Source organism: Balaenoptera borealis, assembly GCF_965194805.1.
Source record: "Balaenoptera borealis genome assembly, chromosome: 13".
In the NCBI taxonomy this organism is placed as follows: domain Eukaryota; kingdom Metazoa; phylum Chordata; class Mammalia; order Artiodactyla; family Balaenopteridae; genus Balaenoptera; species Balaenoptera borealis.
This window is the reverse complement of record NC_138870.1, coordinates 22,397,132-22,421,959: the sequence shown is the minus strand read 5'-3', so window position 1 is coordinate 22,421,959 and position 24,828 is coordinate 22,397,132. Positions and strand designations below refer to the sequence as shown.

The following is a 24,828-nucleotide window of genomic DNA, read 5'->3' as shown; positions in this document are numbered from 1 at the left end:
TAACTCTCACTAGCAGTGAGTCATGCTCCCGGGGTGGCTCTGGGGAAAGGTAGCCCGGCTGGTGCCGGCCTGTGCTTTCCCCGCGCCCGGGCGCCGCGGCTGCAGGGCGAGCGCGCGCGCGCACGGGTTCCCCGCGCAGTGATGTGGCAGCAGCTGCAGGTCGGATCACGTTGCTGGCCCTGTGCTGGTACCCGTTTGAGACAAGATTAAGGAGGGAGGCTTTGGAGGTGCCAGCGGTAGTAAACGTGGGCTCTGCACACTCCCGGAGTCGCTTATCACACGAGGGGGGAGGGGGCGGGGAAGGCACGCAGCGCCACCCGAGGCGCGGCGGAGTTTAGCCAGCGAATGATAATGCTGCATCGCTTTCCGCGGTAGCCCCTCTCGTGCCACCCCATGCTCTCCCCCTCCCTCCTTGCCGCGTTCCTCGGGGAGCGCCTGAGGCCCCAAACGTCGTCATCTGCGGCTGTGATTAGTGGCACCGCAATTCCGACTGCTGCGGGAAGTTTGGGTGGCCCAGGGACACTGTGTGGCCGAAAGACACTTGGATTGCGACATTCTGACCCACTGGCTACATATTCGTTTATTTTAAATCCTTCAGGGAGCGGATTTCAAGTTGTCCCCTTTCGGGGCAACCTCCAATCAGGGCTAAGGGGTCCCCGCCGGCCACCGAGCGGTGAGCAAACAAGTCTCCAAATTGTCCTTTGGGACTGAAGTTGACCCACCGCGAATTCTCTTTCTCTTTCCTTTTTCTGGTCCAAACCAATAGCACAGTCGGTGGAAAAGCAAAAAGCCACGTTCACGTTCCCGAACCGCAATGACGGACGGATCGAGGGAGTCGCACTTCCGAGCCGAGGAAGCCCTGGCTGCCCTGCACCCCCCGGCGCCCCCCTCCCCACACACACTCCCCCAGCGGACAGCCCCGCCCTCGGGAAGATGAATAGCTTGGCTGAAGTTGTTTTTCCTTTCCGGTGGCCCTGATCAGGTGTCCCCGCCCCCTCCCGCCGTTTGCCCTCCCTCGCAGCTTTCTCCAGACGCCCCCTCCCGGCCCGGCCCCTCCTCCCCCGCCCCCCTCCGGGCTGGACCGCGGATGGTACGTTCCGCACGTGAGCTGGGTGCTGGTCTGGCCGGCGACGCGCGTGCCCTGTGGCCAAACACTGCCCGGAGTGAGAGCAAACTACCAGCGCAGTGGGGCCGGCGCGAGTGTGCGTGCGTGTGTGTGCGTGTGTGTGCGAGAGAGCGAGCACGGTGGGAGGAGGGGACCAACCGCTTCACACTTTCAACGCTGCACTGAAGAGGGAGAGAGAGAGAGAGACTGGAGACGTACAGATCCCCCCAAGATCTCCCAAAGCTACCGTCCCACAGATTATAGGACAGAACCCCAAAAATCGAAACAGAGGAAACGGACAGCGGTGGAACATGGACGAAGGAATTCCTCATTTGCAAGAGAGACAGTTACTGGAACATAGAGATTTTATAGGGTAAGGTGCACGCACCCTTGCGAATATCTGTCTAGGCTTCAGTTTGATTTTTTTCTTCTCCAGAAAGTGGTATGGAGCGGGCGAGGGCAGAGCCCCTCCCCGAATGGATGCCTGATGCTGATTTCTGTTTTGCAGACTGGATTATCCCTCTTTGTATATGTGTAAACCCAAAAGGAGCATGAAGCGAGACGATAGCAAGGTAAGTGTAAGTTTCTGATGTTCCCCATAACCTGCCTGGACAGTTAATTAGGGCCATTGATTTCACAGCGAAGCTCTGCCCGCAAATATATTCCAGCCCCTGAGCTTCCCCGACTGTGAATTTTAAGTGGTTTGCGGGATACTCTCAAGGGGAGATTAAACATCATACCTGAATTTAAATTGCATTTCAGAACAGTCCAGAGGAAAGAGTTGTCTTGGGCATAGTTTCTCACATAGTGTTTTGTTTTTTTTTTTTTTTTGGTGGTGGGGCGGCGGTATTGTAATATCCAGTAAATGAATGTTTAGCTTATTGTTTTCTCTCTTCCATGACTCTCATATATTAAGGATACCTACAAATTACCGCACAGATTAATAGAAAAGAAAAGAAGAGACCGAATTAATGAATGCATCGCTCAGCTGAAAGACTTACTGCCTGAACATCTAAAGTTGACAGTAAGATGCAGATTTTTATTCTTTGCCGCTCTCCAAGGGCGTGTTAATAGCCTGGTACTTACTACTCCCAGAGATATAAGAATAAATGTAAATATCAGATTCCTTACAACCTGTGCTATAGGGTAGAGTTTCCTGCAAACTCAAGAGTAGGTGTTCACAACTGAAGGCAAGAAATCATTTATAACCTGTATTGTGGAAAGCTCAAGAAGTATAGGAATAGTACTTCTTTCAAAGTGTTTGCTTAAGTTGCTGTGCTGACTGGAGAGCCAGTGAAGCCAAATGTGTGTTTTTAAGTCACCAAGTGCCCCCTTCTTTTTTTTGCACTGCAGACTCTGGGGCACCTGGAGAAAGCGGTGGTCTTGGAATTAACTTTGAAACACTTAAAAGCTTTAACAGCCTTAACAGAGCAGCAGCATCAGAAGATAATTGCTTTACAGAATGGTAAGTCAGTTGAGGGAGGCCGGCCCACCCCGAGGAAGCCGGGCAGCCCACAGAGGAGCAGTGTTAGGACTCTTCCCCCAGCCCCACCTCCTTCCTGGGGCCCACGGGCTCACTTTCATTTGTTAAATTGCTTACACTTTCCCTTCACTGGAAAGTGCCCATTTCCCGAAGCATCCTAAAGGCTTTCAGCCGAACTCAGAGGAGTCAGATTTGTATTTAAAGTGGCGGCTGCGCCGTCTCCACTTCGGTTTTTCAGCGGGGAGTAGAGCGCCTCCCCCCCTCCCCACTCCTCCCACCTCTGGGCAACCGGTGGCTTATATCACTCGAATACGGAGGAAAAACCGAGATCACTTTAGTCAATGCAGGGCCCACGTGATAAGCAGATGTTTTAACGTCGGTATTTTTCTTCTTGCCTCCATTCCTCTGTTTCCCACCCCCGCCCCTCACCCCTTCCTCATCCTAGGGGAGCGATCTCTGAAATCGCCCATTCAGTCCGACTTGGATGCGTTCCATTCGGGATTTCAAACATGCGCCAAAGAAGTCTTGCAATACCTCGCCCGGTTTGAGAGCTGGACGCCCAGGGAGCCGCGGTGTGTCCAGCTGATCAACCACTTGCACGCCGTGGCCACTCAGTTCTTGCCCACCCCCCAGCTGTTGACTCAACAGGTTCCTCTGAGCAAAGGCACCGGCGTGCCCTCGGCCGCCGCCCCCGCCGGGTCCGGGGCCGCCCCCTGCCTGGAGCGCGCCGGGCAGAAGCTGGAGCCCCTCGCCCACTGCGTGCCGGTCATCCAGCGGACTCAGCCCAGCGCCGAGCTCGCCGCCGAGAACGACACGGACACCGACAGCGGCTACGGCGGCGAGGCCGAGGCCCGGCCGGACCGCGAGAAGGGCAAAGGCGCGGGGGCGAGCCGCGTCACCATCAAGCAGGAGCCTCCCGGGGAGGACTCGCCGGCGCCCAAGAGGATGAAGCTGGATTCCCGCAGCGGCGGCGGCCTGGGGGGCGGCGCGGCGGCGGCGGCGGCCGCGCTCCTGGGGCCCGACCCGGCCGCCCCGGCCGCGCTGCTGAGACCCGACGCTGCCCTGCTCAGCTCGCTGGTGGCGTTCGGCGGAGGCGGCGGCGCGCCCTTCGCGCAGCCTGCGGCCGCCGCGGCCCCCTTCTGCCTGCCCTTCTACTTCCTCTCGCCTTCGGCGGCCGCCGCCTACGTGCAGCCCTTCCTGGACAAGAGCGGCCTGGAGAAGTACCTGTACCCGGCGGCGGCCGCCGCCCCGTTCCCACTGCTGTACCCCGGCATCCCCGCCCCGGCCGCCGCCGCCGCCGCCGCCGCTGCCGCCGCCGCCGCCGCCGCCTTCCCCTGCCTGTCCTCCGTGTTGTCGCCCCCTCCTGAGAAGGCGGCAGCCGCCGCCGCCGCCGCGACCCTCCTGCCGCACGAGGTGGCGCCCCCTGGGGCGCTGCACCCCCCACCCCCGCACGGCCGCACCCACCTGCCCTTCGCCGGCCGCTGCGAGCCGGGGAACCCGGAGAGCTCCGCTCAGGAAGATCCCTCGCAGGCAGGAAAGGAAACCCCCTGAATCCTTGCTCCCCTTAGAAGGGACCCGGGTTCACGCGGAATCATAATAAAACACCCTTAACGTTTTCAAGGGAGGAAATGTAAGAGATGCACGACGGGCTTAAAAGAAAACAAAACAAAACAAGCAAAAAAAACCACAGGTGTTTTGTGTACGTTTGGAGTTCCTGTTTTGCTCATCCCTCACCGCCCACCAACCTCCACACACTAACATCCCTTTCTTCTCCCACCAGTTGTAAAAGAACCTCATAGGTATTCTTTTTTCTTTAAAGAGCTCACCATAGTAAGTTTTGCCTTCTTTTAGGCCACGTTCCATTGTCTTTTAAAATATAAAATATAGAACCGAATTCTCGAGGAAGTGAGAAGGGTCTGCTCTGCGAGTGAGCTCGCTGAACCAGGGTAAGGGAAAGGTGGCGGCGGAGCTGACGTGGAACCGCAGGTAGCGGCTGTCTGCCTGCGTCTCAAAGCTGTCCTGCTTGCTTTAGGAAGATTTCCACAACTAGAAGGAGGACCTTTTAGAATTCAACTTAGTCTTCACTATTTTATAATGTTCAGCTTTTCAAAAGGCGTATATTTTTCAAAGAGGAAGAGGTGAGGATGCAGTCGCTCACTTTGCAGCCTATTCTGAAGTGGTTTGAATGGTGTCTCTTAGTAACTTGCGCTTGTTTAAAGAGATGCGGAGTTGGGCCAACGTCAGAACTAAGTCAGGGAAGGAGATGGATGAGGAAGGCCAGAGTCATTCTCAGTACATTTGCTAGCACTTTATTGAGAAATTGACCATGAATGAATTAACTCATCTTAATTTCATATATATATATATGAAATTGAGTGCATCTATTTTCACCCTGTCATTATTTAATCCATCATGTTTCTAAGTTTGTATCATCTTGGTGTTAAAAAACAAAAAAAAAGAATGTGCACTGAACTTTAAAGAAAAAAAAAGAAAAGAAAACAAGTCCGAACTGATTTATCCTGTATTCTGTTAATTCACAAGAGTGGAGGAGGAAAGCATTAAACTGGTCCGTTTGGGTTGGAAATGCTGTAAAGATGTGGAATGAAGCCCTGTGAGGCCTTCCTATCTCCAAGTCTATGTATTTTCTGGAGACCAAACCAGATACCAGATAATCACAAAGAAAGCTTTTTTAATAAGGCTTAAACCAAGACCTTGTCTAGATATTTTTAGTTTGTTGCCAAGGTAGCACTGTGAGAAATCTCACTTGAATGTTATGTAAGGGGTGAGACACAACAGTCTGACTATGAGTGAAGAAAATATCTGGGTCTTTTAGTCAGTTTGGTGCATTTGCTGCTGCTGTTGCTACTGTTTGCCTCAAACGCTGTGTTTAAACAACGTTAAACTCTTAGCCTACAAGGTGGCTCTTATGTACATAGTTGTTAATACATCCAATTAATGATGTCTGACATGCTATTTTTGTAGGGAGAAAATATGTGCTAATGATATTTTGAGTTAAAATATCTTTGGGGGAGGATTTGCTGAAAAGTTGCACTTTTGTTACAATGCTTATGCTTGGTACAAGCTTATGCTGTCTTAAATTATTAAAAAAAATAAATAAACACTGTCTGCAAGAAACCAGCTGGTTTAGAAAAGTTTAGTATGTGAAGATAAACTAGAAATTATCTTTATATTCTAGTATTTTCAGCACTCCACAAATTCTATTACCTAAAATAAATATTGCCACGCTATTTTGTGATTTTAAAATTCTTACTAAGGAATAAAAACTTTAATATACGTACGCTATGAGATTGTCTAATAATTAAAAAGACATAATGGATGCTTGGATAGTTTTAAGATAATCTATGAATATAGGGATAAAAGTCATTTAGGTTCTCAGATACACAACTTTATTTGTCACTGGCTTGATATCACACATTTGTAATCTCTTGCAAGCCTCCAGGCTCTGGCTGTGTCTACTTGCTTGTTCCCAATGTATCTACATGAAAAGTGCAAAAGGAAAACCTACCAGTCACTTCCATGGTGTACGTTAGACCCAGTTTGCTAATGTTTTTATGACTGACGGATGTTTCGCTTTTCATCTTTGACACCAGGTAGCCTCTGTTGTGTGGTCTGGTGCTTCTCTTTCACTGGATCCCGTATAAATACTCTATCACTTAGGGGTGGTTAATTTCTCGGTATATTTTAGCTTCTTAACCTTTATAAAATAATTCTCTTGTGGGACTTTATCATGGAATTCAAGGAACAGAAATAATTATTTCTAGACTTCTCTCAAGTTTATAATCAAATGTGTGATTTGATACCAACTGTGCAAAAGATTGTCAGTATTTAGTTTCAATAATGTTCTTCACAAACCCCTTGATTTTTGAAAGGTGTTGAAATAATAGTCAAAATTTATGAGATGTAGAAAAAGTGCTCCCTCTGCTGACTTCATGGCAACCAAACTGCAAGTCATAGAAAGTGGAGCCGGAAGGAACCTCGGAGATCAGCTGTCCAGCCCCTGCCTTTTAAATATGAGAGAAATGAAGCCCAGAGATATCAGATATCTTCCCAAGGCCACAAAGCTACCTGGAGCCAGCACTAGAGGCCAGATCTGTTGTATCCCCCAGTCAGTGACCTACTTCCCGCTGCAGCATCTTGAACCAAATAAACCGAATTTGGGCAGCATTCATGAAACATCATGAATAAATCACAGGAAAAGGAAATAAAAATTAACATTACAAAACCATGTAGGATTTTGAGCATGGTAAGTTATTGAACTTTAAAAAAATATTCTGTCCGAACCAGTATAATGGAAAAAAGTAGCATTTTAAATATTTTGAGTTACATGTTAATGTCATATTGTAATCATGTGTTTCATAGCCAAAAAAGATGCAAAGTAAGTCAGAGGATAATAAAATGTTTTAGCATTTGTATAATTTTGGTATAATAAAACAAAAAACCTTAGGGTTGGACCAGATTTTATAGATTAGTTGTTTAGTCCAAATGCCTCTATACTAGCATGGTAATAGGATAAAGTTAGTGAGGATAGAACTGCAAAATAATATTGTCTATATTGCATCTGAAAAATGTTATTTTGGTCATAGATTTATTTTAATGAACCAAAAGACTGGAGTCATTATAATTTGCTAAGGAGGATTCTATACCTACAGCGGTCAAGTTTAGCCTAAACCCTTTGTATTATATGTGATTTTTCAATATACGACAAATATGAATCTTGAGTCAATAATGTTTTACACATATAGTATTATACGAATTAATTTTACACACACATATCTCTTAGCAAAGTTTATATTGAACTGATAAACATCCTTTCCTCCCGCAAAGAGCTAAGGCCACTTTTAAGGCACTAGAAACTACATTTTAATAGCTCTTTAAAATATGACTGGAGTTTTAGTTCCTATCATTGTGAAAACTATTTTTCATTTAGTTCTCTGTTACTAGCCATACAGGCCATAAATTTTGTTATTGCCCATTACTTGAGATTTGTTCAAAAGTATGTCAAAGAAGCCTCAGGCTGTTCCTGTCTATGTCACAGGTCGATTCTGAACCTCTCCACAGGAGGCGATTGCCATTTGAGGTTCTGGGAAGACAAGGCTGGGCAGAGTCGGGGCTTTTACTTTAGACAGTAATGAACAGAGCCCTCGTGAACGAGTTAAGCCCATTATAACGCTAAAAGCTGGCTGTACTGTTGTGATCATAGTATTTTATTTCAGAGAGCAATCTGATGTTTTTCATTAAACAAAAATTCTTAATCTATTGGACACTCAGATCAACATATTTAGGCCCACCCATTGCTCTAACTGTGCTGTTTTAAATAAGTTCAAAATGAATATACAGTGCATGCCTAAGTCCAATGTAAGTTCCAGTTTTTCATAGAATTTAATAGGGGATTGACATGGAAAATTATCACATATTTTCTGTGATTAAGATGGGATTTATACTAAAAAACATGTGCAGCATGTACTTTTAAAAACTGCTCCAGGGACCTCCATGGTGGCACAGTGGTTAAAAATCCTCCTGCCAATGCAGGGGACACGGGTTCGAGCCCTGGTCCGGGAAGATCCCACATGCCTCGGAGCCACTAAGCCCGTGTGCCACAACTACTGAGCCCGCATGCCACAACTACTGAAGCCCACGTGCCTAGAGCCCGTGCTCCGCAACAAGAGAAGCCACCACAGTGAGAAGCCTGCGCGCCACAACGAAGAGTAGCCCCTGCCCGCCGCAACTAGAGAAAGCCCGTTCGCAGCAACAGAGACCCAACACAGCCAAAAAATAAAAATAAAATAAAATGAATAAAAATAAAAATGCTCCAGGAAGAGTCGGACACTTGTTTTAAATTGGGTTTCTTGCACTTGTTCAGTGATTCTATATTCAAAACTCCAAACAAATGTAAAACTAAACCTTTTAAAAAGTTGATGTTTTAAAATCCTGAATTCAGTGATGCCCAATTTATGTGGCTTCAGGGAATATGTGCCCCCATGAAACAATGGTTGAGAAAACGGAAGCTTCTATGTTCAGGTGCCAACATTGTTTACCTTTATTACTTATTTATTTTTAGTGAAAAGCTTAGTAAAATATGTTACACATGTCTTAGAAAAAAAATACCCTACTGAGAAAGTTAACCTTTCTCAGTAATTCAGGGTCATGATTATAAACATCACTTTTGCACTACACACGTCATCTGGGAGTACTGGCACCTGCACAGAATTCTTTTTGAGTTCGTATACCTGCTTTTTATAGGTTTTTCAGTCTCTTTACTCAGGGTCAGGCTGCCAGCTATCACTTCTTGATGTGTCAGAGCGCCTGCCTAAGTCTTATCTAATTTGCTACTTCTGACTTACTGTGGGCTGGGAAACCATTTAACCAAAACCACACCCATTTGAAATGCGTCTAAAATTAGAGTAAATAGGTTTTAACAGAGTACCTGAGGGGCACTTCTCTAAATTGTGTGAGCTTGTAGAGGCAGTGACATGTTGATCCCGCCAACTTCTTTTCTCCATTTAACTTTCACATTCTCAGCAAGGTTCCATATCAGAACACTTATGCAAAAGCCTTCAGACACTTTATATATTTTTAATCATTTTTATTACACAAAAAAATGGTTTTATACTACAGTAACTTCAAAATAAGGAAATTCCCGTGCCAGAAGCAAATTTTTTGATTTGATGAGCACTTCTTTCTCTGATGATGATGGGAACAGGGGACCAAGAGCCTTCAGTGAAAACTGGTACTGCATTTTGATTCATGGATGACCCTGGACCCTGCTTCTGGTGTGATATCTCTGCCTCTGGGTTTTGGACATCTTGGGTGGCAGGTCCAGCTAAAGCATTCTGGGGAACTGGCAGGGAGGACGTGTAGGCCCTGACGCTGCCTCTGAATTTAGACGCAGCCATTGGCGATCCTCTGGTGAGAGGTTTCAGACTCCCTGTGGATTGCAACACATTCCTTTCTCCTTGAGCCTACAGTTTGAAGAAATAGTGGGTATGGGGATTCAGGCATTTGTTTCGCTCCTACTATATGTGAGGTGCTGTGTAAGTGCTGGCTAATCAAAGATTAACAATCTCTGAGGATCTCAAAGTCTATTGGGGGTGGCAGACCCACACTAAAATAAATTACAATGAAACATAGTATGTGCTACGCAGGGGTGATTACAATACTTGGGGGTGAAGGTTGCTAACTTCATCTGGGTGGGTCAGAGAAGACCTTGAGAAGTAGCTGGGGTTTACAGAAGGAACAGGAGAGTGAGTCCATCTCCAAAGGGAAGGCTCTGGCACACTCTGGCCCTGTGCTAAGCGCCAGGACAGTTTAACTGGCTATACTCGACTTGAGGTCTGAGCAAGTACTTCCTAACTTCTCAGTCTCTTTATAACTTGACTGCCGTACTGACTCTCACCATCATCTCCTCCTGAGGATCTGCACCATAAGGTGGGATTGAGGGGTCATGATATTTCCTACTGCAAAGAATAGCATTCATAGCCTGATAATATCTAATGAAGTAGCGGGGGGGAAAACAGTACCTCACAAGTAGCTCTGTCTCACCTCATCCATCTGTCTTACAAAAAAAAAAAAACACTAAGGGTGACTTCCTCTCCTTAAGTAGGGGCATGATGATTCATGTTCTCCACTCAGTACCCAAAGGGGAAATGAGAGAGAGGAGCCCTAGAGGGAAACAAGGAATCCTAAAGCCTGTTTTTTGAAACCTCTGGGAGGAAGCTGAAGCAGGCAACTAGTCCAAGGTTACATAGCTCAGGAAGTAGCAGAACCAAGATTGGAACAAGATTTTTTGGTTTTTGAGTCCACTGCGCTTTACCCACAGTGTAGTAGTTAGGAAGGTGATAGGCTGTTTTCTCATGAAACGAGTAAAGCTAGTCCATTCGCCGTCTTAAGAGGCAGAGTATACGTTTTTGGTGGACAAGGAAAGATTATCACGGTAATAGCCTTTCCAAATTATGGCATACAGCATGCAAAATTTACGATGGAGAAATTCTGGAAAAACAATTTTTGACATCCACAGAAAGAGCCAAACAATTTTGTTGTCTACTCAATTTGGAGACATCCAGAAATGTGTCCTCCTTGGTTTGGAAGTCCCCACATGATCTGGTGAGCTTTCCATCTCTGCCTCTACCCCTCCGTACCTAGTGGGTCTATTGAACTCTAAAGGTTCTCCACGAAAGAAGGGATCAAAGCAAGCCATGAATCTGGACAGAGGGAACCTTTAGAATTGAGGAAGTAGGAAAGAGGGCGATCTGCTACAGTTTTTATATGGGGTATTTTTAGGGTGTTGTAAACTTCAGCTACGGTTTCAATTTGAAGTCTTTTACATATGTGTTTGCTCATGTGTATACATAGAATATCAAATGCCTCACAGCAGACACACTGAGTATCCGCCACATAACTCGGTAATAAACTTCGCTTTCATATACGGTTTTACAGGTTCAGCAGTGTTTCAAAAACCAGTTTTGACAGGGGGACTTCACCCTGGATCCAATTCCTGAAGACCTCAGTTACTTAATCAGAAAATTCCCTCTGATAGGACATTTTAAAGATACCAGCGTCTCTTTCTGTGACACCTTAAGCAGGGTTTGGTTTTCGAGTATATATTGCGTTAACAGGGCTTATCTGCATCGCTATAACGTAGCTGTGTGATCCGCACGTGACCGAACAGGTGAAGAAACCTGACTATATGCCCACACCCTGCAGAGCTCTGCAGACACAAGTGGGCGCGATAAAGGATCTAGTTCTGAGCTCTGTGTTTGAAGCGTACTCATTTAAAAACTGGAAAACCAACCCTAGCTCTGAAATCGCCGCTCGAGCGCTGCACAGTGAGGGAATTAAAGCCGAGGGGAATAATGTCACCAGCCTGGAGATCTTCAAGGAGCTCTAGGATTGGAAAGAGAGAAGCATTCTTAGGTTGCCTAGCGATAAATCTGCCGGTGATATCATTCTCGGGGAGGCCGGCCTCCCCCTCCTGTCCCCGCCCGGCCGTCCTGCCTCCCTCCCGACTCTCCCTCCTCGCCCCCCTCCCACGCCCGGGTTCAAAGTACAGCGGCGCGGGGTGAGGGAGCCTGAGCCGGACTCGGCGCTGTCACATGCGCCCGCACATGCCTGGGCGCACGCTGCGCGGCACGTGAGAGGGGGCGGGGCGGGGACCGGGAGGCTCTGGCGCACCGCCTTCTGCGCGTGCGCACTGGCCCCTGCGCCCGCCTTTACCCTGAAACGGGCTCCGGGGAGCCGGCGAGCTGCCGAGTGGAGGGCGGCCAGGTGGAGGGCAGAGGGCCTAGGGCCGAGAGCAGGGCAGGGCAGAGCAGGGAAAGGCAGGGCAGGGCAGGGTAAGGCAGGGTAGGGCAGGGCAGGGCGGGGCGGGGACGGGGACGCGCCCTCCCGACAGCTGCGCCGCACCCTGCCGCGCCGAGTCCTAGCGGGCCGGCCCGAGGTAGTCATTCATCCCGAATTAAAGCCGGCTGTGACTTGGTGCTCCTCGAACCATTCTGACACAGCAGTTTCCGAGCAGCCCTCCCGGCGCGGGTTAGAGGAAGGTCGACAAGCGCCTCGGAGGGCCTTGGGGCGGGAACTTCAAGCCTGGGCCGGCCGCAGCCTGGGGAAGTGACAGGCTGGGGGGTGACACACCGTGACACACCCAGCGGCGCCGGGAAGCGGGCCAGACCCTGGCCTGACCTGGGCTCGTCTTGCTGGAGAAACCCCTGGCAGTGGGTGTGGGTGTGGTGAAGTATCTTTCATTGGTCTCAGTTTTGCAAATTGAATTCCCACTAATTAAGCGCTCGGGGATTTAGTTAACTGTGATCAATATACTGGGACTTCCCGGGGAAGGTGTAAAGGAAAAGAAGTGATTTTATGGCCCTGATGGATTCTGCATGGTGCCGTGAAGTGAAGGAAATTAATGTAGTCAGGGGCTGAGGGATGGGTTTTTTAAGTTATATATTTTTTAAATATGTAGAAACACTTTCTCTTAGGAAAGATGATCAAGTCTCACACTTTCACTTTTTGAAGTGATCACAGGCTGATTTTGTAACACGTCTGGAAACGTGCATGTTTATAAAGGATGTGAAATGGGTAATTCCTTTGGAGGAATTTGGGGTTCATGGTACCCTTTGGATAACCGGGTGCACACAGCAGTGTTAAAAAGATAGGGAAGCACCGCTACCCCTCTGCAAATTTAGTTTGGGTCATGTGATGGAAAGCGATCTCGGGGGTTGCCAGTAATATTTGGACAAGTCAGGTGCCAGTATTTGCTAAGACATCCTAGAGTGGTTGTAAACTCTCCAGCGTAAAGGGCACAGTGAGTGCCACCCTGGAGGCAGACTGGTATGAGCTAACAGACGTTCACAAAGCACAAAATGAATTCATTTTTGTTGTTTGCCTGGTAATGATATGTATGCATAATGTCCTAAAGGTTGAATTTGAATAACACTTCCCTACCACCCAAACCGTTTGTACGAAACAGCTTAGTTATTAATAACACTCTGAAAGTTGAAAAAGCAAAGGTAGACTTCCAACATTTAGTCAACAAATATATATCGAGCTCTTACTATGTGCCAGGCATTGGGGATACAGCAGTGACCTATACAGACAAATTCATCACCCATCATGGTGCTCAAAACTTGCAATAACGCCTCCCAAGTTCCCAGGCATTTGCTAACCAATTATTGTTTATGACAACTAGCAATTATATCCCTCTGCACTGGATTTTTTTCACTTGGAGCTTAGGAAGATGCCAGGCAAAAGGCATCAATTTTCATCCCTTCCTCCTGTCCCCTCTCCCTTCCCTTAACTCTCTGGACCCATACTAGCCTCCCTGCTCCTCTTCCAACAGGACAAGCTTGGTCTTTCTCAGAATATTTGCACTTGCTCATCCATCTGCCTGCAACACTCAATCCCCAGATGGGGGATAGCTGATTACAACTGCACCCGCACCTTTTTTTTTTTTTTTTTTGGCCATACCACTGGGCATGCGGGGATCATATTTCCCAGACCTGGGATCGAACCCGCGCCCCCTGCAGTGAAAAACGCAGCATCCTAACCACTGGACCGCCAGGGAAGCCCACCCCTACCTTTTTTTTAGGTCTCTGCTCAAATGCCACTTTTTCAGAGAGGCCCTCCCTGAGCATCCTGTAGGCAATATATAAAATGCCACCCCTCCATCATTATTTTTGATCTGTTTTTTCTTCATAGCAGGTATTACTCCTGACATTATGTATATACTGATGTATATGAATACACAGACATATTGTTTGTTTATTGCTTGTCTGTCTCATTAGGATGAACAGGGACTTTTTTCACAGCTATTTGTCTAATGCCAAGAATGGTACCTGGCAATAAATAAATATTTATTTGCCTTTTTAAAATAAACATGTATTGATTCTCAATAGACATTTGCTGGATGAACGAATGAATCTCTGGCAAGCACTTGAGCTTGATGACCTCACCAAAGACAACACAACACTGGCCTCTCAAATCATCCCCTTCCATGTTAAAGTTCATTTCACCAACACTTACTGAGCAACTGTGTGACACAGAGACATCAACAAGTGGTAAGGAGTCAAAGGCAGTTAACATCTGATACCTGCAAATCGGAAAAGACTCGGAGTGAGTTGGAAGCTGATTGGATTTTATTGTCGCAATAAAATTATAGATACAGTATTTAAGCATTAATAGAGTTCCCCTAACAATAGAGTTAATATCACTTTCACCTTAGTCTAAATGATTACATCTTATGTTAAAAGAAATTGTTCACTTAACTGAGATACCTTCTTTGAAATTTAAAATTAGAGTCTGATCATTTCTCCATCCCCTGAGTCAGAGAGAACAAACCTGTAGAAGAAGTAAGTGTCAAAACAGATTGTATCTCAGCTCTCAGATGGCCACTGAACCTGTGTGGAACTCAGTGGGACCAACTGAATTCCACCCCTGTTGGAATGTACAACACATGTGACTAGGGCTTGAAGGTCCCAGACGCTTCTGCTCTTCACTGGCTGTGCCAGGTGTGGTAAGCTTTGTCCCTTAGGCAATAAGCTTCTTCAAGGCAAGAGCCAGTATCTGTTTATCAAGAGCCAGTATCTGTTTATCAGTGTCTGCTCAGCACCTAACACAATGCCTGGCATACAGTAAGCACTCAATAAACAGCTGTTGAAATCCAAACTCTCCTCCCCATTCCCACAATCATTGTCCTAGTTCCAAGCGTTATCACCTCACACCTGGATTATTGCAGGAACCTGCTCAGTGGTCCTTGTGCCGTCTTCCTTTCGCATGCATTGGCCACACTCCCAGCTCAGTTAACTTTTTAAACACCAGTAGTGCACTAAAGAATAGTTAGGAACAACCCATTACATGAAGAAGGCATGAAAGCTTCAACTTCCCTTCTAGTTTCACTTCCCTTTACTCTGTCCCTTCTCCTATTGCCCCCAACCAGACGATGGGCATCGATTGCGCTTGTTGCACTGAACTACCACAAGTTCCTCTGCACTCTCAAATGTTTGCACTTGGGTAGAATAACCTTATTTGGAGGTCTCCTACTCAGTCGTCAAAACTCAGCCCAAATTACATCTCCTCTGTGAAAATTTCCAAAACTCTCTGAGTCAAAAAGTAACCTCACCCACTCCTTTGCTTTGTGTTTTCTTAGCCCTTTCTTTAAATCTCCACTTGGCTGTTTAAACTCTCACTCCACAAACATGCGTGTGCAAGAAATTGTGTCCTTATTTCTCTCATTAAGTCTAACTTCAAGCCACCTCCCCAAGGGCTGGTGGGAAATAATCTCAGGCATTGTGGGCTGTCCCGCTCCCACCCTCCTTAGGATTTTACAAGGACCTGGGATTTTCACAAGGAAAGGACCTGTTCATACTCAGACTGTCTGAGATAATTGTCAGCATCCAAGTTGGCCGCTTTCTGGATGGGTGTCTTTGCTGAGGCGGAAAGAGCCAGGCCTTGGGGCCGTTGAGTCCCCATTCCCATCTGGGCCTTTGCCACATCAAAGGGACCGCAGACCTGTGGCCCTGCTGCCTTATTGCTTCTGCCTCTACTCCTTCCTCCTGACATAATCTCCAACTTTGGAGAGGGTTATAGGGACCAGGCAGTTAACCTAAATGAGTGACGTTGGCTGAGAATAAGACCACAGAGAACAACAGGGACCACAGTGAATCCGAGGTTGTACCCCCTTCAAAGGGGCAGACATTACACAGCTTCAACTAATTGTAGCCAGGTGAAAAGGTAGCCCGGGACTGCCAGGTCATTGGATTTTTCCAGGAGAAGCTGAAGTCTAGATTTTAATGTGAAATTTACTTTCAAAATGTTGGCAACTATTTTTAAAAACCTCAAAACAATATTCCTTATAAATGAAGCATATCTGTCAAAGTATTAGCCTGGAGAAGCCCACTTTGAGACCTCTGCTTAAAGAAGGGGAGGAAAAAAAGGCCTGATGTGAGGTTTCCTTCAAGCATTTAACTCCAAACTTCCCTGATGTAAGTAGCCCTGAAGTCATTCTTGAAAATGGGTGGAGGGAAAAATGCAATGAGAACAGACACCGATAATGTCTCAATAAATCACCCTGTCACGCCTGGGACTCTTCACATTATGTTGTAATTAATTGGGTGTGTCTCCCACACCTGGGCACTCAAAACACTGCTGCTGCTCAGACGGGCACCACCTCCAGCCTCACTTGGCCCTGGCTGCTGTGACTGTTTACTTGTCCTTAGCGCCTTCTCAAGTTTCTTTTATGACCCTCCCAGACCTCTCTGCCACTTACCTCAAGACCTCTGCTTATCTCCCCAGTCTCCCTACTTCATCAGGAGAATTCAAACCATGGGGCATCATCTCCCTAACTTTCACCCTTCCTACCTCCCTCCTCCCACACCCTTGCTTCCCTTCCTGCCACCGCAGAGGGAAAAGTAGCCCTGCTGCTCAGAGCCAGTCCTTCTACTTGTGCCACTGATAACTGTTAAAACTCCACTATCCTTTCCACACAGTGGGTCTGGATCTCTGTTGAGTTCTGTTATTCATTCATCATTGTATTCCTGGAGTCTAGTACACTGCCAGGGACAGGCAAGATGCCCAATAAGCATTTATCGAATAAACGCTTTTTTTTTTTTTTATCTGGGGGCTGTACCACAGTTCCTAAAAATTGTCTAGAGACATAAGACAACTGTTGACACCTGATGCTTCGTGGGTTATTGATATAGAGAGAGTAGTTCCCCCTGACTCTGAGAGTGGGCTAAATTTGGAGGAGATAATCCAGGAGGGAATGTGGCTGGCAGGCTAGGGAGTTCCTCCTGGGTCAGGTCGGTGCCATCCAGCTGTGAGTTTGCCGTATTAATACCTCCTATTTGTCTTTTCTGATTACTGCTGGTGAGGCTGGCCTCTGGCACTTGCTGAGGGGAGCAATGGGGAAGCCTTCACGTCCAAGGTGTCACATTGTTCTCTGTCCCCTCAGGTTCCACCTGAGGACACCACACTGCATTAGCAGATTGTCCCCTGGTGAAAGACGATAGGCACCAAGCTTTCTTATTCCTTGTATATTTTGAGACATTTTTCTATTTTCTTTTCCTCTAACCTTTAAACCATTACAAAAATATTTTGATGGTATATTAGAGTCTGTATAAATTAATTACACTTACCTTTAATCCTACTCTCATATTCTATTTTACATCTTCCTTATTACCCTGTTCACCTTCAACCTTTTCTTATTTTGAATTTCATCTGTTTAAAATTATTTCATAAATAACTTCATTCTTATATTATTTTAACAAGTTATTTTAACCTTCTGGTATCCTTTCAAACTTTATTTTCTTGTTCTCATCTTTAGTCAGCATATTTTATAGTCCATGTTGTACTTCTGTTTTATGAGTTTTTATAATTCTCCTGTTTTAAAATTTTGCCTTACTAGTCCTTTAAGATTTTCTTATTTCTCAGTTTTCAGCTTTTAATTGGTTTTAAATCTTCCAGAATCTTTTAGCATCACATTTTAATCTTTATTCTCTCTTCAATTCCTTTTTGACACTATAACTTTTCTACATTTTTTCTTATTTATTATCTGTCAATCAGTCTAGTCTAATTATTTGTAAGAAGCACATTGAAATTAAGAAAACTTCTCTGCCCCTGCCCCACTTCTGCCAACCATCACTGTAAGTACTTTTTTTTTTCTTTTTGCATTCATGTTGCCTTTTTGACACAGCATTCTGTGCAATCTTTAGTTTCATATTGTATATTTTTAAATCTATTGTTTCTAATTGTTTTAATTAATTTCTTTTGGTTGCGAGGAACAAACTTATTCCAGTTACCTCAAGTGATGGGCATTTTATTGTAAGAATGAATGTGCAAAAGAGGAAGCAGGAATCTCACCCACCATGTAGGCCAGGCATCATGCCTATCCTATGGGACATCCTCAGAAAGAGCTGGAACTGCTGTGGATTTGGTCACTAGAACAAAACAAAACAAAATTCAGAAGCAAATGTAATATCAAAGTGCGAATTTTCATTTTATTGTTTGTTAATACATGTAACCTAACGAAATCTGAATTTCAAAGAAGAGAATCATATGGAGATCCAGGAATAAGAATCAAGCTACCCAAAAGGGAAAAAAAAAAGGTAAAAACATTCAAGTAGCTCCAGATTCCTCCATAGCAATATTTACTACAGAAGACAGAGGAGTACCATTGCTACCCAGAAGTGTGGTACATGAGCCAGCAACATTGGCATTATCGGGGAGCTTATTAGAAACGCAGAATTTCAGTTGCCATTCCATAGCTGTTGAATCAGAACCTGCGTTTGACCAGGTTTTCGGGTGTTTTCTAGGCTGCTTCTCTGAACTTTGCTTGCAATTTTCTTTGGTCTTCTTCTTTTTTTTTTTCTCTTTCCTGAGAAAGCCTGTTTATGTAATTTCTTTGAGATTGGAGATATTTGTCTGCACATTAGAACCACTTGAGGGATGTTTTTTAAAACTTGCATGGATCATACCCTCAGAGAACTTGATAGAATTGGTCTGGGAGGATGGCCAGAAGTCAGTAGTTTTTCAGAAGCTCCCAATGTCATTACAATATACAGCTAAGGCTGAAAATCACTGAATCAAGGAAAACCAAATCCATGAACCCGTCTTGAAAAAAGTACTGAAAGATGGACACCAGACAACAAAGAAATGAATCAAAATAAAGAGTTCAAAAATGAAGAAGCTGGGTTGAAGTAATTATTGAATTAAATAAAAAATAAACTACAACTAAATACCTTGGAATTTTGGTTAAATAATATAATAATTGGAGCTCTAGAAGACAAACATGTTATCGTGTACCCCCTAAATTTCTACTTATGTTTGGTGCACTCTCTCAACAAATCCATTATTTTCTGGGTTTTCTATCATTCATTCTCAGGGGTTCACACAAGTGATGGTTGCTCCATGTCCCGCTTTTTGCCACCTCACCCCGGGCACACTCTTCTTCAGCTGAGAGACTTGACATTGAAAATGGTGACTTACCTTGCCAGTCTGCTCTGGGTTTCTAAAAGAGAGCCAGAAGTATGGACTAGAAAACTAGGGAAAGCCTTGTGATACTAGATCAGAGTTAGAGGGATTAGAGTGAACTCATGATGATATTTATATAAACTGCACAGCTCCTGCCTCTCTGAGGCCCTGCCTTGCAGATTCCAGTGCTTCAGCTGCCCTAACCCCTGATCTCCTCCTCCGTAGCTCAGAGGGACTGCCGCTCTCTGCTTGGATTCCACATTGCTACACTGCAGTCAGGAGAATTTCCCCAGGCAGACAGCCAGGAGTCATGAGGCTCACCTCTCAGGTTTCCCTGCCTTCAGGGATTGATTGCAGTCTTGCATTGCCGGCTCTGTCCTGTGTTGCTGCTTCTCCAATGTCTGCAAACACTTGCCTTAGACATTTTGTCTAGCTTTATAGTTAAAGCAAGAGGGTTAGTACCAGATACTTCATCATAGAGAAAAGCAGAAGTGCTGAACTATATATTTGATAGTAGTATTGTATTAATGTAAAATTTCCTGAAATTGATCATTATAATGTGGTTACGAAAGAACTCCTGTTCTTAGGATATACATGCGGAAGTACTTGGGATAAAGCTGTCTACAACTTACTCTGAAATGGTTTAGTCAAAACAATAATAATACAAATAGTATTAATTCGTAAATTTGTAGAGGGAGCAAGAGAGAGAGAGAGAGATTGATAAAGTATATATGGAAAATGCTATTGGGGAGAATCTAGATGAAGTGTATACGGGAATTCATCACACTATTTTTGCTAACTTTTCTACAAGTTTGAAACGTTTTCAAAATAAATAGTGAACAAAACATCCCCTTGAGTGCGGACTGGACTTAGGCTTCACGTCCAAAGTTAGTATGGAAAGAAAAAATAGTAACTTTATAGTGAAGAACCCTGGCAAGCACCACCTTCACTAGGTGATCAAGGTTGACATCACCAGTTGTAAGTCATGTGGACGTCATGTACCCGCTGATACTATGTGATGAGCAGAGTTTCTTACTCAAGATTTATAACCCAAATTAAGAACTAATGGGGATCCTTAAATACACTTTTCCTTAAATGCCTTTTCAAGTAGGGTAAATATTAGCCGTTCCATTTACGTCTACCTAATTTAAGTAGCATCTGTCTCTAGAGAAATGAGGATGATATGTGTGTATTTATCAACTTTATTCTAAGTTTAGAGTCCTGAGAAATTTATGACATTGCGAAATCAGGTGCTCAGGCCATTGTCCCCCACTACCCAGCCCCATTCATCAGAGCAGTAGTTTGGATCACCCTCGCTGTGTGGCCCCTTTACCTGTTGATGAAGGCCTCTTCTCGTACAGTTGACCCGGATGGAACCCAGATCACTCGGTTTCAGGGAATGGGTTAGCAGGTTGATGAGTTGGCTTGCCACGGTTCTGGCCACTTTGAAGGTCAGTGGGACTCCATTCCTTTCTAACCAGCAAACTCTCTGACGCCTGCCTATGGAGAGTAGCACAGGGTTTAGCATCACAGGGTTTAGCATCAGCCTGCAAGACCTCTGGAATTTTAATACTCACTCCCCTCCGCACATTTGCGGCTTTAGTCATTTTTTCTTTCTGGTTGCTGGGGAATATGTACTTTGGCAAAGGTAAAAAGTGAATTGCCCATCTTTACATCTGTCAAGCTCCAAAGCACTGTTATCAAGCATCCAAGGCATGTTTCAGGAATCTTTTTCCTTCAGTTTGGATCTAGGTTTACAATAAACTGTAGTTGTTTTGTCTTAACCTTGACACTTTCTGCCCAAAGCACATGTGGTTGGTTTGGAGTGCATGTCACCTCTTTCCTCTCACAGTGGGAGAATGTGTGCTCTCCAGCTCACACAGAGAACAAAGTAATGGAAGCAGAATAGGGCAAAAATAATGTCTCCTAAAGTCTATCTTTGAATTTTCCCCAAATGTCTTCACTTAGAATACTTCTGATGTACTTACCTTTCTCATTCCTGCTCATGAAATTATATTGATTATATTGACCAGGTGGGCTATTGGGTTTTGGTTCATTATTAATCCGGATATCCCTAGTACCTAGCACCATGCCTAGCATTCAGTAAATATTTTTTTAAATTAGTTAATTCGTCCATTCACTGATTCATTCATAAAATGAATGGCCCTTCTAAAGTTTTAATGTCTCTAATATTGGAAATAGGTAAAATTGGGTGGTATTGACAATTTATTACGCAGCTGAGAAAAGCATTGCATTACCTTTTACTTCATGGGTTGAAAATATTTTTGAGGAGGTTTTATCTTGAGAGAATAGTATACTCTACATTTATTATAAATCGATAATAAATTAACTAGATAACGTTAAATAGGTTTTACAATAGAGCCTAAAGGGATAAACTGGTGAAGCATTGTATCATGTTTTTTTTGTTTTTTTTAATTTTTTAAAATTTATTATTTATTTATTATTATTATTATTATTTTTATTTTTGGCTGTGTTGGGTCTTCGTTTCTGTGTGAGGGCTTTCTCCAGTTGCAGCGAGTGGGGGCCACTCTTCATCGCGGTGCGCGGGCCTCTCACTGTCGCGGCCTCTCCCGTTGCAGAGCACAGGCTCCAGACGCGCAGGCTCAGTAGTTGTGGCTCACGGGTCCAGCTGCTCTGCGGCATGTGGGATCTTCCCAGACCAGGGCTTGAACCCGTGTCCCCTGCATTGGCAGGCGGATTCTCAACCACTGCGCCACCAGGGAAGCCCTGTATCATGTTTTATAGCTGAAAAAAATAGTTTTCCAGATGAATATATTCAGTACCCTGTAGGGAGAAAAATGTAGTGAAATGGGAATGAGGTAACTGATACTCATAACTCTCTTTTTCCTTTAGACACTAAGGTCCGTATGATTGCAGACCTCATGAAGCTCACAAGGTTCCTTGTGGTGCCTGCCAGTGTTATGAGACCAGGCACCACAGAGGCTCAAGGCCAGCTCAGGGGAGTCAACTTTAACAGAGACTGCTACTGGTTATTTCCTTTCTCATGCTGGACAATCCCCTATGGATTCAGCAACTCTCCCCTCACCAGACCTTCTGAAATCCATAGTAAGCAGTAGGTTATTAGATCGCAGTAGTGGAATGAGTCTGAAAATGGCACTTCCACCCCCCACCCCCCCAATTCAGAGATTTTTGTCCTGGGGGTGCGGTGGAAGAGTCTCATCTTGTGACCTTCTTCTGAGTCTTGGCATCTTGGACCGATAGTACTTGCTCACTCACCCTGGAAGGATTTCCATGTGGAGCGGAGTATTCCCGACATGTTACTTTAAGGATATTGCTTAAATCTAAAAGTGCTCTCTCCAATACCCATCTTCAATAGACAAGACATTTCCAGATTATACAAATCCTACATATCATCTAGAGAAAAGTAATGTTTCTAGAATGTACAAATGCAGTAATCAGGATACAGATTATCATCAGGTAATTCTATCCATGTAAACGTGTTGTCTGGACAGGCAAAGCAAAGGCAAAAATAGGCTAAGGTCTTGGCCTCAGAACTCTTTCCCCTTAAGCTGGGTGCTCGGCATAGCTCACCCCTTTCCATTTGAGCATTTGAATTGTAAATTCTGCTGAGATTCAAGAAGCCTGGGGCGCAAATCCTGGCTCCACTACCTAACTGCATAAACTTGGGAAAATCGCTCACACGTCTTTCTGTCTGTTTCCTTATCTGTGTAAAGAAATGGTGATGGTGTAAGCTCCACGAGTGTTTGGAGCTCCGTGAACGTTCAAATGCTAAACAAACATTAGTTGTAGTTGGTTCTTAGGAGGCAGTCTAGCACAGAGGTCAAGAGCATGGACCCTGAAGTGAAGCAGTCTGGTTTGAGTCTCACTGATCAGCATCATGACCTTAGGTGTTACTTCTCTAATCCTGTGTCTCCTTGCCTGTAAAAAGGATGATTTTAATGAGCTAGAATAGCTATAAGGATTAAATGACATAATCTAAAACCTCCTGTATTTGCATTTCTTTCTGGGTGAGTTCTGTGGCCATGAACTGCTGTGGGAAGCCCGGAAGGACGGAAGACAGATGTGGCCTCCACTGGGGATGATGGGCCGGCATAGCCCAGCTGTGCTGGGCCCTTTGTGGGGCCACAGCGCTGCACAGGGCTCTGCAGCCCATTCCCACACGTGAACTCTATGCCCTGTGAGGTGCAGTGGCCCTGTTCTTCCTGCTCCCCAGACAATGTGAACAACCGGCAGCCACTGGATAGGTTGTAAAACTAGTTTTCTTGGTGTCTTGCCATCTCATCAGTTCTCACGTGAGTGTCTTTCTGGGTCAGAGGATCATGAGTTCTTGGGTTCACTGCGGTCAGAGTCAATAGCCACCTAACAGGAAGTTGCCTCACTAACGAGATAATTCAGAATTTCTTTGGAACTTCAGTCTGTTGCTGGGTAACAAACTCCAATATCTAAAATCCACACAGACCTTCCGTTTTTCTAACTAGCACAGTTGAATATCGCTTAGTCAGGAACATCCTAGGAGTCCCAGGCTGTCAAACACCCTTAATTACATTCAGACTGATTGGCATCTCATACCTGGAGCCCTAAACTGCTAGGCAAGTCACCTGAGTCTAGTCACGTCATGATGACTCTTCCTGAGTTAGGCAATTGTTCCCACGAACAGTCTTCATGTTTCTGGTGTGGACAAGAGATATGACAGTGGCTATTTCCTATGTGTCTCTTGCTATATATGCTGGGCACTCTGCTAAGCACGTAACATGTACTAATTTATTAAATTTATGAGGTAGGTGCTACCATATAAGGAGACCCAGAGGTTAAGCAACCTGCTCCTAGCCACACAGCCACCCTTCCCTAGGCTTGTTTTGCCCTTTGCTAGTCCATACCTGATTTTAGCAACAAGTCAGAGGGACCAAAAAAAAAAAAAAATCCCCGTAGTAACATTTAATTTGTCTCTAATAATTGCTGAAGACTACTTCTTTCTATCACTAAATTTACCATAAAGAATTTGATTCCAAACAGTCATATAAAAGAACTTTAAAAACTGGACTAATTTTACAGTCATGTAATTCTGACTCTAAAAAATGTATATTTGTGTCAAAAATAATGTATCCTCATTTTATTAATGAGTTTTTTCCCTTAAAAATTGCTTTATCCCCCTAATGTGAAATCTTATTAAAGTTTTATCCTTATTTTTTTCTTGCATGTCTATTCTGATTTTGGCTTATTGAGACCTAACCTGCCTAATACGCATAGGATACAAATTAAATGCTTCCAAAACATCCAGAGGAAAATTTCACCCAGTCAATTGTTTTGTCACCTATAGTAATATCCTTTTAAATCCATTTTTTTTGTTTTGTTTTGTTTTTCCAGAAAGAGCTTTTCTTTAGGGTAGCAATGATTTTGTTGCTACTTAGACACTATCTGTTTAACAGCAAAATGCCTTAACACCTGGTAGGTACTTAGTAATACTTAATGAACAAAATTAATTAATTAATATGTACTTTTCACAATACTATATTTATATCATATCATATGAGAATGCTTAATTTACAACTGTTGGTTTAAAAAATTATTAATCAGAAAAAAATCTGTTCATGGGCTAGCTACTAACCATTTCTTGTTACTGACTACTCCCTTCTGTGAAAACATCAAGGGTAGGGTGGGGAGGGAGTGAGGGATGGTGAGGTAGCTACACATGGAAGGGGAACCCTTAGAGCCTTGGATCTCAAACCTATGAGACTCAAAGCCTCTTTTTTATAACAAA

General features: G+C 44.7%; 1 protein-coding gene and 1 long non-coding RNA gene across 3 annotated transcripts; one reads left to right on the top strand and one right to left on the bottom strand.

The window, feature by feature from the left end:
* The first annotated feature begins 439 nt into the window (after positions 1–439).
* Positions 440–5,886, top strand: BHLHE41 (basic helix-loop-helix family member e41). 2 transcript variants are annotated; one of them, XM_082352180.1, is made up of 5 exons: positions 440–1,478; positions 1,614–1,677; positions 2,022–2,129; positions 2,459–2,570; positions 3,034–5,886. In XM_082352180.1, the coding sequence occupies exons 1-5, from the start codon at positions 1,417–1,419 to the stop codon at positions 4,137–4,139; spliced, it is 1,452 nt and encodes a 483-aa protein (XP_082208306.1). In that variant the 5' UTR covers positions 440–1,416; the 3' UTR covers positions 4,140–5,886. The 2 variants fall into 2 exon arrangements, with proteins under 2 accessions (XP_082208306.1, XP_082208307.1); XM_082352181.1 differs by lacking the exon at positions 2,022–2,129 and having other exon boundaries at positions 1,153–1,478.
* A 3,285-nt stretch (positions 5,887–9,171) lies between these two features.
* Positions 9,172–20,210, bottom strand: LOC309609991. The gene is made up of 5 exons (XR_014233678.1): positions 19,083–20,210; positions 17,958–18,034; positions 14,124–14,190; positions 11,398–11,489; positions 9,172–9,568 (listed from the first exon to the last, which is right to left on the bottom strand). It is a non-coding gene; the product is annotated as an uncharacterized lncRNA (long non-coding RNA).
* Between the last annotated feature and the right edge of the window lie 4,618 nt (positions 20,211–24,828).

Coding starts and splice junctions, on each gene's coding strand:
- BHLHE41 (XM_082352180.1), top strand. CDS start 1,417: ATGGACGAAGGAATTCCTCATTTGCAAGAGAGACAGTTACTGGAACAT. Junction 1,678..2,021: donor TGAAGCGAGACGATAGCAAG/GTAAGTGTAAGT, acceptor TCATATATTAAG/GATACCTACAAATTACCGCA. Junction 2,571..3,033: donor GATAATTGCTTTACAGAATG/GTAAGTCAGTTG, acceptor TCCTCATCCTAG/GGGAGCGATCTCTGAAATCG.